General features: G+C 37.9%; 1 protein-coding gene across 2 annotated transcripts in view; it reads left to right on the top strand.

Moving 5' to 3' along the window:
* Nucleotides 1–19,183, top strand: part of NELL2 (neural EGFL like 2) — a 428,865-nt gene that overhangs the window by 392,881 nt on the left and 16,801 nt on the right. For both annotated transcript variants that reach the window (XM_050749376.1, XM_050749375.1), the window contains exons 17-18: nucleotides 3,756–3,896; nucleotides 13,944–14,137. In XM_050749376.1, the coding sequence (XP_050605333.1) occupies nucleotides 3,756–3,896; nucleotides 13,944–14,137 (335 nt within the window). The remainder of the gene's footprint in view (nucleotides 1–3,755; nucleotides 3,897–13,943; nucleotides 14,138–19,183) is intronic.

The raw sequence follows: 19,183 nt of genomic DNA, 5'->3' as shown, positions 1-19,183 counted from the left end.
TGAAGTTAGGTTTTAACTAACCTAATGAAAGTACCCAATAAATAAATTATCTGAACTTTTTTTTACTGCCTTTTGTTGTTAGAAAATATATGAAGCACAATATGAGCATACTTGAAAATATGTATGCATTTATGTTGTAATTCTAGTTAATGTCCTCATTTGTATATAGAGAAAATATACTTAATTCATAAACTGTGGATCAGATTTCAATTCTTTATTTACTAGGTATTTACTGAGTGAATAAGGATATGCATACCATCAAATCACTTACAGATGAGACTGTTTGTTTTATTAGATCTTTGGCTTTAATTAGAGTCATGAGCCAAAAAAACATGCCTTCTAGTGGGAATTGTATACTCTGTCAATTCAAGCACATTTTCATTGTCTACTGACTAACCAAAGTAGAAAAATTTGCATAAACAAATCAAAATTAGCAGGAACATAAAAGTGTAAAATGAGGTTGTTTATATTATCTGGCTAGTTTTTCCCTATTCTAAATGATAGCAAGCATATAATCTTGATCTATGACATGAGTGTCTTTTATAAATTCAGACGTATTTTAGACGAATTAAGGCATTGCATTTCACAAGGAATTACTCAGCAAATCCTTTTGAAAGATGAATAATTACCCTATATTGTATATTGCTGTTTTCAAAACTTCATTGTTTTTCTCATATTCGTAGACCATTTATACCAATATTTACTTAATATTGTTTCTGTAATTCTTCTCATTTTAAAATTTTAAATAGTTTTATTACTCTAAGTCTCACTTGCTACAAATGAAACTAATTCAGAAAAATAAATATGTAGCCATTAAAATAAAATATCTACCCATTATCACCTACATACCGTGTCACTGGTGGCAGATAAGTTGCATGTTTGGAAATACTGTTCCGTATGATTGTAAATTCAGATTTTCATAAATTTAATTTTATTACAATAAAGCACAATTTAAATAGATGATTAACTAACTGAGGGCAGAAATCGCGTCAGTGTTGTTTATCCTTATTTCCCCAGTACTTAGTTCTTGGCATATAAAATGCATTCAATAAATATTGAATATGTAAATTAATGCATGAAACTTATACAGATGGTCCCTGACCTAAAATAGTTTAACTTATGAGTTTTTTAATTTATGATAGGTTGCTTGGAGTATTAAATACAATTTCAACTTATGACTTTTTGACTTACAATAGGTTTATTGGAAGGTAACCACATCAAAAGTGGAGGAACAGCCATATTTACCTATTCACCCTCTATAATCCTATCACACAGTAATAATTAAATAATAATAATGCCCAAAGTTTATACGAAAATACATTATGGGCAGGCACATGCTTGTATTCCCAGTCTTCAAAACACTAATTAATATAACACATAGCATTTCTATTAAACTTTATGGAGTATATTTATAGATCAAGAAAGTTTACCGTAATGTAATTAAGGAGAAATGAGTATGAAGCAGTATAGGAGTGGGCCTGGTAAAGGAGTGACAAGAGAGAAATGAAGTGAGAAGTAACAATCGAAATATATATCTATACCATAGAAACTGAGATAACCTGACGACTATGTCAAGGAAGAAAGGACTAAACTGAAAGCTAAATATAGATGGGAAAGTTGCTTCAGTGGAGAAAGCTCAGTTCCATCAAGAGTTACTTCCAAATTACCAGCCCTAGTGACCAAATTCTTCCAAAACGAATGACTCTTAACCATCCCCTGTATGGCTTTCTTCCAATAAAACTCACTTCTAAAGCTTAAATTCCAACCTGTTTTCTTTTGTCCATGCACTTAAGAAATGACATAATCAATTTTCTACATCATTTGGGTTAGAAGAAAAGACCATATAAAGCTAAAATGAGCAAAATATTCTGGACCTATTTAAAATCAGAGGTTCATCAGTTAGGGAGGCCCCTGAAGTACAAATAGACTATTTCACAAAACCTATGAGGCCTCAATAAATGAATGCAGTCCACATCAGTTATGTGTCAGGAAGTCAATGGTTAGCTGATTTGATCAGTCGCAATTATTTTGACAGTTAAGAATGACTGTCAATAGTAACTGATATCTAAAGAAGAGGCACCACAGAGGTAGAATCATTCATAATTCAGAAATATTGCTGAACTATTACAGCTATATAAAATATTTATTTTTTGGCCCATTACCTAATAAGCTAAGAGGATGGTTTGCATACTATTTTGCTGAAGGGACACTTGACCTATCAAGAAATAAACGAGTGTGGCTCATTTATCTGACTTTTTTTTACTTCTGTATACATTTATTCATTAATTTATCTCTTTCAACATTGAACTTCTGAAAAGAGGACATTTTATAAGAAAATGAAAGGAATATATGCTTCCAGGAATTTGGAGGGAAATGAGACTGAAATAAGAAGGAAGTAGATTCTGTCAACTTAAGTAGTCTGTCTGGAGGGGAAAGGTCTCTAAAAAGCATCTTGTCTTACCTTCAACTTGAAGGATGTCATCGTGCCTGGTCACAGAAGCAGGAAATATGATTCAGGTGTCAGAAGCATATAGGAAAGAACCATCCTGCCTTGGCCGGTTGGAGCCTTCAGCTATGGCATACGGCTATCAAGATGGGAGTGGGAGACATGTGGATATTTTTGGCAGCCACAATGGGTCAGCACCATTGGATCATATAGCAGAGTCTAAGTTAAGCCGAAAGATCCTGAAAACCAGGAGCTAATGAGGACACACTTTGTAAGGCAACTTCAGGGATTACTTTTCCTCCTGTGAGCAAAGGAAGGTACTTGAATGGTGTTGGAAGTTCTCACGATTCAGTAGACCAGACAAGAATAATCAAGGGCTTTCAACATTTGGGAATAGTAATAAGCCTCTGGAGGAAGTATCTGAGACTCAAGATCCATAGCTCTCTTTGTATAGTAGATCCAGCATGATCTACATCTATAAAGGAGCACACACCTGAATGTCAGGCACTGTGAACTGTCAGGTGACTTTGGTTAAATCCCGTAATTTCCCTCTGCCTCCATCTTTTTTTTTTCCACATGTTCAATGTACTATCTACATGGCAGGATTTTTTTGAGGGTTGAATGAAGTGGTGTGTGTGAAACACAGTAGAAAGTGACATAAATAATATGTATACTTGAATATGTGAAGCATGTTGATTCATGAATGCTATTGTCATTTATATTGGAGTGTCAACTAAGGTTGATTTCTTTCTCATGCCATAAGTCCATCCCAGGTAAGTAAGGAAGGTGCACCAGATTGTCTCCCACAGGAACTCAGGTAGGTCTTTAGAGCATCTGGAAAAGGCTATTCATTGTGATAGGGAAAGGGTATATGTGAATCACACACTGCATATTAAAGGCTCTGCATAGAGATGACACTTATCACTCCTGAGCTGGCTTAAGAGACACTTCACCTATCACATGGCCATACCTAACTGGAAGGGCCCGGAGAATCATAATCCTAGCTTGTGTCTAGAAGAGCTAAAATATTTGGTGAGCAGCACTAATGACCATCACATATGGATTCTTTCCATTTTCTACAGTGGAATGCCTTTTGCATCAAAGAAGCCTTCTAGATGTTTCTCCTGTTACTAATAACACCACATTCTTTCTGTATAGCTTTTAACAAACAAGTGGACTTTCTTAATTTTATGTATTCCTAGTTTCAAGGATTTGCTGGCATTAAAAATGTTAGTAGCCTTGTAGCAGAATATTCTTGTTTCTTTAAAAGAAAATAAATAATTTTATAAAATCCCTCTTTTTTTGCCAGACATTGATGAATGCTCTGACGGTTTTGTTCAATGTGACAGTCGTGCTAATTGCATTAACCTGCCTGGATGGTACCACTGTGAGTGCAGAGATGGCTACCATGACAATGGGATGTTTTCACCAAGTGGAGAATCATGTGAAGGTCAGTACAAAGAGAAGACCTAGAATTTAAGAACTTCTCTTGAACTTGAGGAATATATCGTAAGCTATAAATAGAATACATTGATCCAGTGTTATTAGTGTTTTTACTATATGTTTATACAACAGTGATTGGAAATATGTTAAAATCTAACTTTTTCTTGCTAATTATGGTAATTATTGTTATTTTTAGATAATTAAAGTTTGTGACACTAACCCAGTTTTCTGTGGATTCTTGCAACTGTTAAATGGTGTTTTTAGAATGAAAAAACATGTAGTATCACGTAAATTTTTTAAAGGAAAGCATGCATACATCTGATCCAAAAACATGTAGCAAAAAATACATGAGAAAAAGCAAGATAGAGGAAAAATGGGAATAGAGGAAATGCAATGATGGTGTGGTCAAGGATGACATACACAATACATGCTACTCAGGGCTATTTCTAACATGACATTTGCCTGGCAAAGTAAGAGATGTTTAGTGAGTGTTGAACGTTGGATACATAAGATATGGTCCCTGCTTCCATTAAGTTTTCAATCTAAGAGGAGTAGAAAATTCAATCAGATTATATTCAATTAGTTACCATTAATTTTGAATTATTTTGAACGGATTGACAAATCTGCTCCTCTATAGCCTCTATTGAAGGGGCATGATTTTTAGAAAACAGGCAGACAGAGCAAGCAGAGCCCAGTGAATAATTGCCAGGGAAACTACATGCACTGAAAGGATTTGTCATCAGAAGTCTTGGCATAGGAATGAAAAACAAAACACAACTTGAGAACTCATTATTTTCTCCATTTGTATTTACACCTTCATAGAGCCTGAGAGGATAATGGGGTTAAGATGACACAGTCAATGAAAGCTTTTGACAATCTAACCTAAAGATACTTGACACCTAAATGATAAGATGTTTTTTATCCTTGTGCCTCAAAGGATTTTCACAAAGAAACAAGTGAAACAGGCTTGGGTGATGGATGCCAAGGCTTCTAGCCTGTTTTGCCAGCAGCAGACAAGCTCTGGAGCTTGAACAGAGTATTCATCAGGATTTCCACCTAGGAATGGGAATGCTGCTGCCTTACCAGGGGCTAAAACCTGGCATTTGCATGTTACCACTTAAATATGGTCTGAGGGCTTTATCTTGCACTGGTGAATGTTCCAGAGTGAACATTTCCAGCCCTGGAGAGAATGCCAGGAACCACAGATTATAGTTTCAAGACATATCAGACAGTGGAATTTTGTTCTTCCCTGATAAGCTAGTTTCTTTGTATTTTATAGAATTTAATTGAGATCATCTTTTTAAAAAATTATGCACATAAAGAATGAATATAAGCTGATTATAAATAATGCAAATCATACAGAAGCTTGTATATGGATTAAAGCTGAATATGCATCTTCATTTCACCTCCCCCCTTTCCCCATCTTTTCCACTCATCCTCTAGGGGTTACCTATGTTTAATTTGGGTTAGTATACTTGCACACTTTTTTCTGTGCATCTGAATGTGAGTAGAAAAACACACATACCTCTGTTGACTGTCTTACATTAAATTTGTAACTGAGCTCACTGTCTTTCAAATTTGTGATCACAAATCTCTAGTGGATTGTATTAGTTATCTATTGATGCCTAACAAATTACTCTTAAAACTTAGCAGCTGAAAACGGCAAACATTGTCTCACACTTGCTGTGGGTCAGGGATTTGTGCACAGCTTAGCTGGGTGGCTCTGATTCAGGGCCTTAATGACATTGCAGTCAAGTTCTTGGCCAGGATTGTGGTCTTCTTATATTGAAGGCTTGTCTGTGGTGGTAGTGGGGGGAATGGGAATCTATTTCCAAGGACATTCATGTGGCTATTGGCAGATCTCATCTCCTTAATACATGGGCCACTCCTCAAGGCGTAGGAGCTTGCTTTCCCTAAAGCAAACAATCCAAGAGCAGATGCCCAATATGGGAGCCATAGTCTTTTTACAACCTCATGTCAGATGTGACATTCCATCACTTCTCACACTTTATATTTGTTAGCATCAAGTCAGTAAGTCCATCCCACATTTAAGGAAGGGGATTACACAAGGGCTTGAATACTAAGTGGTGAGGATCACTGGGGCCATGTCAGAAGCTACCTACTGTAAGGGCCATCAGCACTGTCCAGCATTCCTACTTCATTTCCTTAGTTACATTCCCTTCCAACTTTCCAATTAACAGCCATTTCACAACTTCTTAAGTCTCCTCAGACTTTGGATACTGCTTCCTTTCTCTTTATTCTCTGTCAGTGGCCTGTCTACTTAACTGAGAACACAGAAGTAGTCAAAAGCGATCTGCCTCACTTTCCACCACAACCCATACTCGCTTATTTATTTATTTCTATATATCTGCTCATTTATTTCTATATACCTGCTGCTTTTTCTCCCTCCTCTTTTATTGGAGGAAGTGGCCCCACTCCTATCAAATATGAAACTCATCATTGTATCTTGCATCTCATCCTCTCTCACCTATTTAAGGATTCTGCCCATATATTATTAACTTTCTCTTCCGTATAATTAAGTCTTTTTCTACTGCATCATTCCTATCAGTGTTCAAAGAGTCAAGAGTAGCAGCCATCTTTGAAAACAAAACAAAAGCAAACAAAATGTAACTTCCCTTGACATCACCTGACTCTACAGACATATCTTCCAGTTTTCTGTCCCCTTTAGAACAAAATTCCTTGAAAAAATTTTCAGTACTTGTTATCTCTGCCTTCTTCCTTCCAGCAACACTTTAGTCTCACTGCTCTAGCCAATGCTTTTCTTTCAAGATTACTAACAATTTCCATTTTGCCAAATTAGCTGATCAATTACTATCTCCTTGATCAACTACTCAGGCATTTAACTCAGTTGATCATTCTTTTCTCTCAAAACATAATTTTCCTCACTTGGCTTCAGGTTCATCACTCTCTCCTGGTTTTTCTCCTTTCTCCTACAGGCCTTTTTTTTACTCTCTCAAATGCCCCAGGGCTCAGGCCTTGTCAATCTTTTCTATCCATTCTCAATCCCTAAGTCAACCAGTTTCATGGCTTAAAATGCCATCTATATATCCCAAATTCAGACCTCTGCCTTGGCTACAGATTCTACATCTAGTGGCCTACTAGGTAGCTCAACCTGGATGTCTAATAGACAACTCAGACCTAATATGGCTAAAACAGAACTTTTAATTTACTCTCTAAGTCCTACAGGTCCTTTAACATAGTTGTCCAGAACAACATCTTAGAGTCATTGTTTTCTTCCTTCTTTTCCTCATATCTCACATTCCATACATTAACAAATTTCACAGTTTCAACTTTCAAAATATATTCCCAGTCTAACCACCCTTTACCACTTAGATTGTTAACGTCTTAATCTAAGCCATTACTACCTTTTGCCTGAACCACTATAACAGCCTCCAAACTGGTCTTCCTACTTCCATGCCCAATTCCCCTAGAGTCTTTTTTTTTTTTTTTTTTTAAATAACATTCAGAGTGATTCTTCTAAAACTGAAGTTAGATCATGTTACTCCTCTGTTCACACTCCTGGAGCCTCTCCACCCCTCTCAAAGCAATATGCAAACCTTGACCATGGTTGACAAGGGCTCACATGATATGCATCCTTGGCTTTCTTGCCATTTCTAAAATATACAAAACAGATTTATTTGCATGTACTGTCCCTTTATGTGGAATGCCCTTCCCCTAGATCTTTGCAAGGTTCTTCTTTCATTTAATTCAAATTTCTTCTCAAATGGTTTCTCCTGGACAACTAATTTAAAATAGTCTCCCACCTCTGACACTCTATTCACTTACCCTGCTTCACTTTTTTTTGATAGAAATTATAAACTCACCTGAAATTATAGTATGTATTTATGTGTTTACTTTCTTATTATCTGCTTTAGAATGTAAGCTTCAAAGGTCATAGTTTGTGTTTGCTTGTCAGCTATCATATCTCCAATGCCTAGAACAGTGTCTGACACATAGTAGATGATACATTTATTTGGCCAATGAAAAGATTGAGATAAATAATAGACAGCTAATCTCTTCATTAGAAATGCATTAGGCACATAACCTATGTTGGAATGTAGATATTAGTATGACAGATAGTGGAGATATATATATATAGTTAAAAGTAGATATATAATAATGATCAGGATAAAACATAATTAATGCATTCATGAGTGTTCAGCCCAGGAAGTAACAAGGATAATTAAACTAAACATCAAAATAACACATTATAAATATGAAGACAGCAAAGTAGAGGATTTGTCTTCATAGAAAAGGCCTTTCAAGGAAACCCACAAACATAGGAGCAGTGAAAAATCTTTTTTAAAAAAACAAAAACAAAAACACTATTCTGGAAAGATGATTCTACCATTATCTACCAATAAAATTATTATAAAGATTATCAGAAAAACCTACTATTCTGTCAGAGGACAACATGCTCTGAAGGATTCTTTTTTTTTTTTTCTTTTTTTTTTTTTTAATATGAGACAGAATCTCACTCTGTCGCCCAGGCTGGAGTGCAGTGGTATGATCTCGGCTCACTGCAAGCTCCGCCTCCCAGGTTCACGCCATTCTCCTGCCTCAGCCTGCCGAGTAGCTGGGTTTACAGGTGCCCGCCACCACGCCCGGCTAAATTTTTTTGTACTTTTAATGGAGGCGGGGTTTTGACGTGTTAGCCAGGATAGTCTTGATCTCCTGACCTCGTGATCTGCCCGCCTCGGCCTCCCAAAGTGCTGGGATTACAGGCGTGAACCAGCGTGCCCGGCCTGAAGAATTTTTTTAAAAGAACACATCTGATTTATTTATATATGTATGTGTGTGTGTGTGTGTGTGTGTGTGTGTATTTTATTATTATTATACTTTAAGTTCTAGGGTACATGTGCACAACGTGCAGGCTTGTTACATATGTATACATGTGCCATGTTGGTGTGCTGTACCCATTAACTCGTCATTTACATTAGGTATATCTCCTAATGCTATCCCTACCCCCCTACCCCTACTCCATGACAAGCCTTGGTGTGTGATGTTCCCCTTCCTGTGTCCAAGTGTTTTCACTGTTCAGTTCCCGCCTATGAGTGAGAACATGCGGAGTTTAGTTTTTTGTCTTTGTGACAGTTTGCTGAGAATAATGTTTTCCAGCTTCATCCATGTCCCTACAAAGGACATGAACTCATCCTTTTTTATGGCTGCATAGTATTCCATGGTGTATATGTGCCACATTTTCTTAATCCAGTCTATCACTGATGGACATTTGGGTTGGTTCCAAGTCTTTGCTATTGTGAATAGTGCCGCAATAAACATACGTGTGCATGTGTCTTTATAGCAGCATGATTTATAATCCTTTGGGTATATACCCGGGAATGGGATGGCTGGGTCAAATGGTACATCTAGTTCTAGATCCTTGAGGAATCGCCACACTGTCTTCCACAATAGTTGAGCTAGTTTACAGTCCCACCAACAGTGTAAAAGTGTTCCTATTTCTCCACATGCTCTCCAGCACCTGTTGTTTCCTGACATTTTAATAATCGTCATTCTAACTGGTGTGAGATGGTATCTCATTGTGGTTTTGATTTGCCTTTCTCTGATGGCCAGTGATGATGAGCATTTTTTCCTGTGTCTGTTGGCTGCATAAATGTCTTCTTTTGAGAAGTGTCTGTTCATATCCTTTGCCCACTTTTTGATAGGGTTGTTTTTTTCTCATAAATCTGTTTAAGTTCTTTGTAGATTCTGGATATTAGCCCTTTGTCAGATGAATAGATATATTTTTATAAAAAGATTAGAAAAAAACTTCTAAACATTCTCCATTTAGTGCAATTTCTGTGATTTGTAGAATTGTAATATTAGTATTTAGAAGGATTCCATTTTAAGAATATGATTATATCAGAGAAGGTGCTATTTTTTTGTTGCTGGGGGGAAGAAAGTAGACAAAGCTACAGTGGTAGCTTTACAGTTACTCTGAAGTGTAAGACTCATACTTGAAGGGCATGAATAAATAACTTCACTGTGTCACTACTTTTTAGGTTACAGTTGTGTGAGCTACAACATACATGTTTATAAGCTGCATTCATACAAATTGTTTGCTGTTTTGCTCATCCATTTATCTCAGAGATTTAGACATTTCATCCTGAGGTAACATGCCAGAGTCCCATTTTCCTTATCCATCCCCTATTTCCACTGTGCCTAAAACCTTGTCTCTCTCTGAGACACCGTCCAGTATCTTTTTTCGCATAAATATCTTATATTTCTGCCAACATTTCCCATTATTGCTGTAATTTCTGGACAATCTTTAAGTTTGGTGAAGTTTTTTGAACTTTTGATACCAAAAAAATGAAGTTTACATGATAGTATTTTAAATAGTCTGTTCAAGCCCAACACTGTGATTGAGAAAAGCACTTGATTTTGAGAAGAAATATAAATGTCATGCTGTGAAGGAACAAAGAGAAATTATTTGCTCTTTGGTATCAAGGAAGGCTTCTCAGAGTACCTAGTATTTGCTTTAGGACTTTGCTAAGTATGATGAGATTATTGCCAAGTCGAGATAGGGAAAATGACTGCAAACAAGAAGTAGCTCTAAATACTCTAAGTACTACAAAGTTTGAACCTGAGTAGAAGGACTCTTTTTGAGAAAGGAGATGATGAAAGTAATCTGCATCAAATCCACATTTTGGCCCAATTCTATTTTCTGAGCCCCAGACACACATATCCAACTACTTACTGAGCAGCTCTGCTTGGAAGCCCAGAGGAAGTGCAATTCAGCCAGTCCTAAACTGAACACGTCTGCCTTTATCTCTCCCCGCTCTTCTGTTCCACAGCAAAATCTTGCTCTTCTTTCCATAAATAGCATCAGCCATATTTTCCATGCTAGAGATCTAAACATCATTCTTGATCTCTCTTTCTTTCTAATCTTGAAAGCCAACAAATCACTATGTTGTGTTAATTCTCTCTGTTGTCTCTTTCTATGCGTCCCCACTGCTGTAACTCAGTGTGGCATGGTACTTCAGAGCACAGGCTTAGAGCATGATTGCTTCAGTTCCCATCTGGGCCTACTGGCTGTGTGGCTGTGTCACCTTGGGCAAGTTATGTAACAGTATTATGTCTCAATTTCCTGATTTATAAAGAGAGAATCATAATTTAATTATATCTTCGACAGTGGTTGTGAAGATTAAATAAATCATTATATGAAAAGTTATCAGAGTCTGGTACATACCAACCACTATGAGACTCTGCTTTTATTGTATGATCATCTTTTGCCTGGACTATGGAAACAGTCTATTAACTGGTCTCCTGGCTCCAAGTTCTAATCCATTCAAATCTCTTTTCCAAAATGAACCCAAAGGAACCTGTCTAAAATGAAAATCAGATTGTGATTTTTTTTTATTTTGCGTTTCTCTAAAATGACATTTTATTGGCTTTATGAAAAAGTTCAACTTTCTTAACATGACCTTTCCTTGGACCCTGAGTAGCCTTCAGCTACATGCTATTTACTCTGCTCTCTCACTGAACATTCCAGTCTACCAGCACTTCTGTTTCTCCAGCACATCTTGATAGCTCTAGACGTTGGGCCTTTAAGCACACTCTTGCCTCAAAAGCACTCTAGACTACTGTTTACCTACTCTTTGCATGGCTAAATATTAATCATAGTATAATCGCCATACCTAGAGAATGTATAGACAAAAAAGATCCAGAAGAGCTACCAGTGTGATAGGAAGCAAGTAGGGAAAATTTATCACGAAGAGGGAGAAAGTTTCGTCAAGTGCTCTGCTAGACCAAGTTACATGAAAACTGACACTGACAAATGGATTTAGCAACCTTATTTCTTCAATAATCACTCACTAAAGGAGTTATCTATATTTTTAAAGTTGGAATTTGTATATGCCATGATAGGTATACCGTGATAGGTTTTTCAAAGTAGAATACACACCTTGTATGGATAGTTAATTTGGGAATCTTGTTATAACCAAGCTATGTGTAAAAATGGGTTCCGAAATTCTCTACCACCAGTTAATTGGGAAAAGTTTCTGCATTGTCAGAGTCAGTGTAGATAATAAGCAGAAAAAACAAGCTGAGTTCAAACTTACTCAAACTCCTTGGATAGCAAGAGATTGTAGTTAGTCCATTATGATGCATGTGCCCACACATTTTTTCCAGGTATAACAAGTACATGCCAACCATTGTTATGAGCAACTTTTTACTCTATTTCTTTATTATAGATGTGCTTTATTTAAGTATACATATTCATCTTGTGCCTGGACATCTCTTCTTTGTCCCATGCAGCAACCCTGTGGAATCTTTCTGCCTATAAGGGGGAAAAAAGTATTATCTGATAACCCAGCTTTTATTTTAAAGTGTCAAGCAAAATAAAATGATTGCAAAAATTCAGCCATTGCCATTCATGGAATAATGTTCTTATAGTAGACTGTAAAAAAGCTATATAGTAAGGATGTCTGTAGCGCTTGTTGTCAAAGAGACCAAATAACTATGGTTTGTTTATGTTTTTCTGGCTAATTATAATTCTTAATTCTAGAAATATTTAATGGGAGACAAGTATCAACTCACCGGATGTACCATATCATTCCAAATTGACCAAATATAAAACTAGCTAATAAAATTTAATTTTTATTACGAAGAGAAAAATTTTCTCTAATCTGAAAAAATACACATTAACCATAGTACTTAATTTTTAAAAAATATATTCTCATCCAGGCTAACAGTTTTCTTTCTAATCATAGTCTACAATAATAAGTAATATTATCCCTAACAAATCAAGCTTAATAAAGCTCTATAATCACTTTTTCAGCTATTGATCCAATTCATTAGTTTTGTTGAAATGGGAACTAATAAAAATCAAGGCAAACAGAAAAAAAATGTCCTGTGGCTTACTTTCAGGAATACATATGTGGCAGAATTTAAGTATACAAGAAGTTTAAAATTGCCAAATTTTAACTAGTCCAAGTCTTCAGTTAATGTTGAAGTCGAATCATTTGATAAAGATATTTCCTAAACCTTATTTTTAAAATCTTCAAGGAGAATCAGTATACAGCGCCCTAGTTAAAAGCTATACATTCCATCTTGTCTCTAACCCACTTCTGCCATGATTTAATTCTTTCTTTCTTGACCTTTACTCAGAGGAAACTGATGAAATGGTAAATAACTGCTTATTGCCATTCATACCACGTCTCTGAAATGTATTTTGGCTTGTGGCCTTTAAATTACGGGGGTAAATAAAAGTGAATCCCATCTCCTCTTGTGGACCTGATCTGTGGGTCACGATATGTTTGCTTTTTCATCTGTATGAAAATGCTTTAGGCTGTAATGGCCATGAAATAGGTGATGTCAGGTGAAGTATGGGCAATTGCCAACTGAGTCAGGCAGGGGACAAAATGATAATCTGAAATGGAAAAGTTAAGAAGTAGTGGATTCTTTGTGAGAGAGATGGTAATTGCTGATGATTATTTGCCCTTCCGTGGTTGAGAGTCAAAGTCTAAGGACCATATGAAAATACCTGGAATGCAAGGGAAGATCACCTAGGCAGAACAATGGAAAGAGCTTCATGGAGGGGGGCAGGTGCAGCTGCGAGAATAAGGTTTGATATTGCATAAAATGCTGCAGGGATCTCATGACATTTCATCTCCCACTAAGAAGGGATTTTTCTGTAATCACCAGTTTAACACTGGGGATGATATCCCCATTAAAGTATCATAGGCACTTTTAGAATTTCCACTGTTGAACTGTTTTTATTTGGTAAATTGAGTCATATTCTTACTCTCAAAAATATAAATGTTTCATAAAGCCTAATGGTATTTACATAGATATAAAAGTTGAAATTCTAGCCAAGGTTACCCGATTTTAAAAATCAAACATGATAATATTTTCCTGTGAAATCCCCAGATCATTAACATTGCTTTAGTCAACATTTAATCACAAATGCAAGCCAGTAAGATGAAAATTAATTTACAGTTGAATACTTTATGTCAGGAGACAACTGACCTGATTGCAGTTGTTTGAAACTGCACATATTCTAAGCACATTGCATGCCGTTTTTTCTTGTCTATAGATATTGATGAGTGTGGGACCGGGAGGCACAGCTGTGCCAATGATACCATTTGCTTCAATTTGGATGGCGGATATGATTGTCGATGTCCTCATGGAAAGAACTGCACAGGGGACTGCATCCATGATGGAAAAGTTAAGCACAATGGTCAGATTTGGGTTTTGGAAAACGACAGGTGCTCTGTGTGCTCATGTCAGGTTGGTATAAATAAAAAACTTTAATCAATTTTATTCAGTTGTAATTTGCCTATGTTTTAAGTGTGTATATGGTTTGATGGGTTTTGACAATGTGTACATCCACTTAACTACCAGCACAATTAATATAACAGAACATTTCCAGTAGCCCAAATGTTGCCTATGTTCTTTCCTAGTTAGTCCCACAACCCTAGATCTAGGCAAAAATTGCATCCAGGAATAGGAACAGCTCCAGTCTCCAACTCCCAGCGCGAGCAACACAGAAGACCGGTGATTTCTGCATTTTCAACTGAGGTACTGGGTTCATCTCACTGGGGAGTGCCGGACGATCGGTGCTGGTCAGCTGCTGCAGCCCGACCAGCGAGAGCTGAAGCAGGGCGAGGCATCGCCTCACCTGGGAAGCGCAAGGGGGAAGGGAATCCCTTTTCCTAGCCAGGGGAACTGAGACACACAACACCTGGAAAATCGGGTAACTCCCACCCCAATACTGCGCTTTAAGCAAACAGGCACACCAGGAGATCATATCCCACGCCTGGCCGGGAGGGTCCCACACCCACGGAGCCTCCCTCATTGCTAGCACAGCAGTCTGTGATCTACCGGCAAGGCAGCAGCGAGGCTGGGGGAGGGGCGCCCGCCATTGCCGAGGCTTAAGTAGGTAAACATAGCCGCTGGGAAGCTCGAACTGGGTGGAGCTCACAGCAGCTCAAGGAAACCTGCCTGTCTCTGTAGACTCCACCTCTGGGGACAGGGCACAACTATACAACAACAAAAGCAGCAGAAAACTCTGCAGACGCAAACGACTCTGTCTGACAGCTTTGAAGAGAGCAGTGGATCTCCCAACACGGAGGTTGAGATCTGAGAAGGGACAGACTCCCTGCTCAAGTGGGTCCCTGACCCCTGAGCAGCCTAACTGGGAGACATCCCCCACTAGGGGCAGTCTGACACCCCACACCTCACAGGGTGGAGTACACCCCTGAGAGGAAGCTTCCAAAGCAAGAATCAGACAGGTACACTCGCTGTTCAGAAATATTCTATCTTCTGCAGCCTCTGCTGCTGATACCCAGGCAAACAGGGTCTGGAGTGGACCTCAAGCAATCTCCAACAGACCTACAGCTGAGGGTCCTGACTGTTAGAAGGAAAACTATCAAACAGGAAGGACACCTACACCAAAACCCCATCAGTACATCACCATCATCAAAGACCAGAGGCAGATAAAACCACAAAGATGGGGAAAAAGCAGGGCAGAAAAGCTGGAAATTCAAAAAATAAGAGCGCATCTCCCCCGGCAAAGGAGCGCAGCTCATCGCCAGCAACGGATCAAAGCTGGACGGAGAATGACTTTGACGAGATGAGAGAAGAAGGCTTCAGTCCATCAAATTATTCAGAGCTAAAGGAGGAATTACGTACCCAGCGCAAAGAAACTAAAAATCTTGAAAAAAAAGTGGAAGAATTGATGGCTAGAGTAATTAATGCAGAGAAGGTCCTAAACGAAATGAAAGAGATGAAAACCATGACACGAGAAATACGTGACAAATGCACAAGCTTCAGTAACCGACTCGATCAACTGGAAGAAAGAGTATCAGTGATTGAGGATCAAATGAATGAAATGAAGCGAGAAGAGAAACCAAAAGAAAAAAGAAGAAAAAGAAATGAACAAAGCCTGCAAGAAGTATGGGATTATGTAAAAAGACCAAATCTACGTCTGATTGGGGTGCCTGAAAGTGAGGGGGAAAATGGAACCAAGTTGGAAAACACTCTTCAGGATATCATCCAGGAGAACTTCCCCAACCTAGTAGGGCAGGCCAACATTCAAATCCAGGAAATACAGAGAACGCCACAAAGATACTCCTCGAGAAGAGCAACTCCAAGACACATAATTGCCAGATTCACCAAAGTTGAAATGAAGGAAAAAATCTTAAGAGCAGCCAGAGAGAAAGGTCGGGTTACCCACAAAGGGAAGCCCATCAGACTAACAGCAGATCTCTCGGCAGAAACTCTACAAGCCAGAAGAGAGTGGGGGCCAATATTCAACATTCTTAAAGAAAAGAATTTTAAACCCAGAATTTCATATCCAGCCAAACTAAGTTTCATAAGTGAAGGAGAAATAAAATCCTTTACAGATAAGCAAATGCTTAGAGATTTTGTCACCACTAGGCCTGCCTTACAAGAGATCCTGAAGGAAGCACTCAACATGGAAAGGAACAACCGGTACCAGCCATTGCAAAAACATGCCAAAATGTAAAGACCATCGAGGCTAGGAAGAAACTGCATCAACTAACGAGCAAAATAACCAGTTAATATCATAATGGCAGGATCAAGTTCACACATAACAATCTTAACCTTAAATGTAAATGGACTAAATGCTCCAATTAAAAGACACAGACTGGCAAACTGGATAAAGAGTCAAGACCCATCAGTCTGCTGTATTCAGGAGACCCATCTCACACGCAGAGACATACATAGGCTCAAAATAAAGGGATGGAGGAAGATTTACCAAGCAAATGGAGAACAAAAAAAAGCGGGGGTTGCTATACTAGTCTCTGATAAAACAGACTTTAAACCAATAAGATCAAAAGAGACAAAGAAGGCCATTACATAATGGTAAAGGGATCAATTCAACAGGAAGAGCTAACTATCCTAAATATATATGCACCCAATACAGGAGCACCCAGATTCATAAAGCAAGTCCTTAGAGACTTACAAAGAGACTTAGACTCCCATACAATAATAATGGGAGACTTCAACACTCCACTGTCAACATTAGACAGATCAACGAGACAGAAAGTTAACAAGGATATCCAGGAATTGAACTCATCTCTGCAGTAAGCAGACCTAATAGACATCTACAGAACTCTCCACCCCAAATCAACAGAATATACATTCTTCTCAGCACCACATCGTACTTACTCCAAAATTGACCACATAATTGGAAGTAAAGCACTCCTCAGCAAATGTACAAGAACAGAAATTATAACAAACTGTCTCTCAGACCACAGTGCAATCAAACTAGAACTCAGGACTAAGAAACTCAATCAAAACCGCTCAACTACATGGAAACTGAACAACCTGCTCCTGAATGACTACTGGGTACATAACGAAATGAAGGCAGAAATAAAGATGTTCTTTGAAACCAATGAGAACAAAGATACAACATACCAGAATCTCTGGGACACATTTAAAGCAGTGTGGAGAGGGAAATTTATAGCACTAAATGCCCACAAGAGAAAGCAGGAAAGATCTAAAATTGACACTCTAACATCACAATTAAAAGAGCTAGAGAAGCAAGAGCAAACACATTCGAAAGCTAGCAGAAGGCAAGAAATAACTAAGATCAGAGCAGAACTGAAGGAGATAGAGACACAAAAAACTCTCCAAAAAATCAATGAATCTAGGAGTTGGTTTTTTGAAAAGATCAACAAAATTGACAGACCACTAGCCAGACTAATAAAGAAGAAAAGAGAGAAGAATCAAATCTACGCAATTAAAAATGATAAAGGGGATATCACCACCGACCCCACAGAAATACAAACTACCATCAGAGAATACTATAAACACCTCTACGCAAATAAACTGGAAAATCTAGAAGAAATGGATAATTTCCTGGACACTTACACTCTTCCAAGACTAAACCAGGAAGAAGTTGAATCCCTGAATAGACCAATAGCAGGCTCTGAAATTGAGGCAATAATTAATAGCCTACCAACCAAAAAAAGTCCAGGACCAGATGGATTCACAGCTGAATTCTACCAGAGGTACAAGGAGGAGTTGGTACCATTCCTTCTGAAACTATTCCAATCAACAGAAAAAGAGGGAATCCTCCCTAACTCATTTTATGAGGCCAACATCATTCTGATACCAAAGCCTGGCAGAGACACAACAAAAAAAGAGAATTTTAGACCAATATCCCTGATGAACATCGATGCAAAAATCCTCAATAAAATACTGGCAAACCGGGTTCAGCAACACATCAAAAAGCTTATCCACCATGATCAAGTGGGCTTCATCCCTGGGATGCAAGGCTGGTTCAACATTCGCAAATCAATAAACATAATCCAGCATATAAACAGAACCAAAGACAAGAACCACATGATTATCTCAATAGATGCAGAAAAGGCTTTTGACAAAATTCAACAGCCCTTCATGCTAAAAACGCTCAATAAATTCGGTATTGATGGAACGTACCTCAAAATAATAAGAGCTATCTATGACAAACCCACAGCCAATATCATACTGAATGGGCAAAAACTGGAAAAATTCCCTTTGAAAACTGGCACAAGACAGGGATGCCCTCTCTCACCACTCCTATTCAACATAGTGTTGGAAGTTCTGGCTAGGGCAATTAGGCAAGAGAAAGAAATCAAGGGTATTCAGTTAGGAAAAGAAGAAGTCAAATTGTCCCTGTTTGCAGATGACATGATTGTATATTTAGAAAACCCCATTGTCTCAGCCCAAAATCTCCTTAAGCTGATAAGCAATTTCAGCAAAGTCTCAGGATACAAAATTAATGTGCAAAAATCACAAGCATTCTTATACACCAGTAACAGACAAACAGAGAGCCAAATCAGGAATGAACTTCCATTCACAATTGCTTCAAAGAGAATAAAATACCTAGGAATCCAACTTACAAGGGATGTAAAGGACCTCTTCAAGGAGAACTACAAACCACTGCTCAGTGAAATCAAAGAGGACACAAACAAATGGAAGAACATACCATGCTCATGGATAGGAAGAATCAATATCGTGAAAATGGCCATACTGCCCAAGGTTATTTATAGATTCAATGCCATCCCCATCAAGCTACCAATGAGTTTCTTCACGGAATTGGAAAAAACTGCTTTAAAGTTCATATGGAACCAAAAAAGAGCCCGCATCTCCAAGACAATCCTAAGTCAAAAGAACAAAGCTGGAGGCATCACGCTACCTGACTTCAAACTATACTACAAAGCTACAGTAACCAAAACAGCATGGTACTGGTACCAAAACAGAGATATAGACCAATGGAACAGAACAGAGTCCTCAGAAATAATACCACACATCTACAGCCATCTG

Source organism: Macaca thibetana, chromosome 11 (assembly GCF_024542745.1).
Source record: "Macaca thibetana thibetana isolate TM-01 chromosome 11, ASM2454274v1, whole genome shotgun sequence".
In the NCBI taxonomy this organism is placed as follows: domain Eukaryota; kingdom Metazoa; phylum Chordata; class Mammalia; order Primates; family Cercopithecidae; genus Macaca; species Macaca thibetana.
This window is presented reverse-complemented; position numbering and strand designations above follow the sequence as displayed.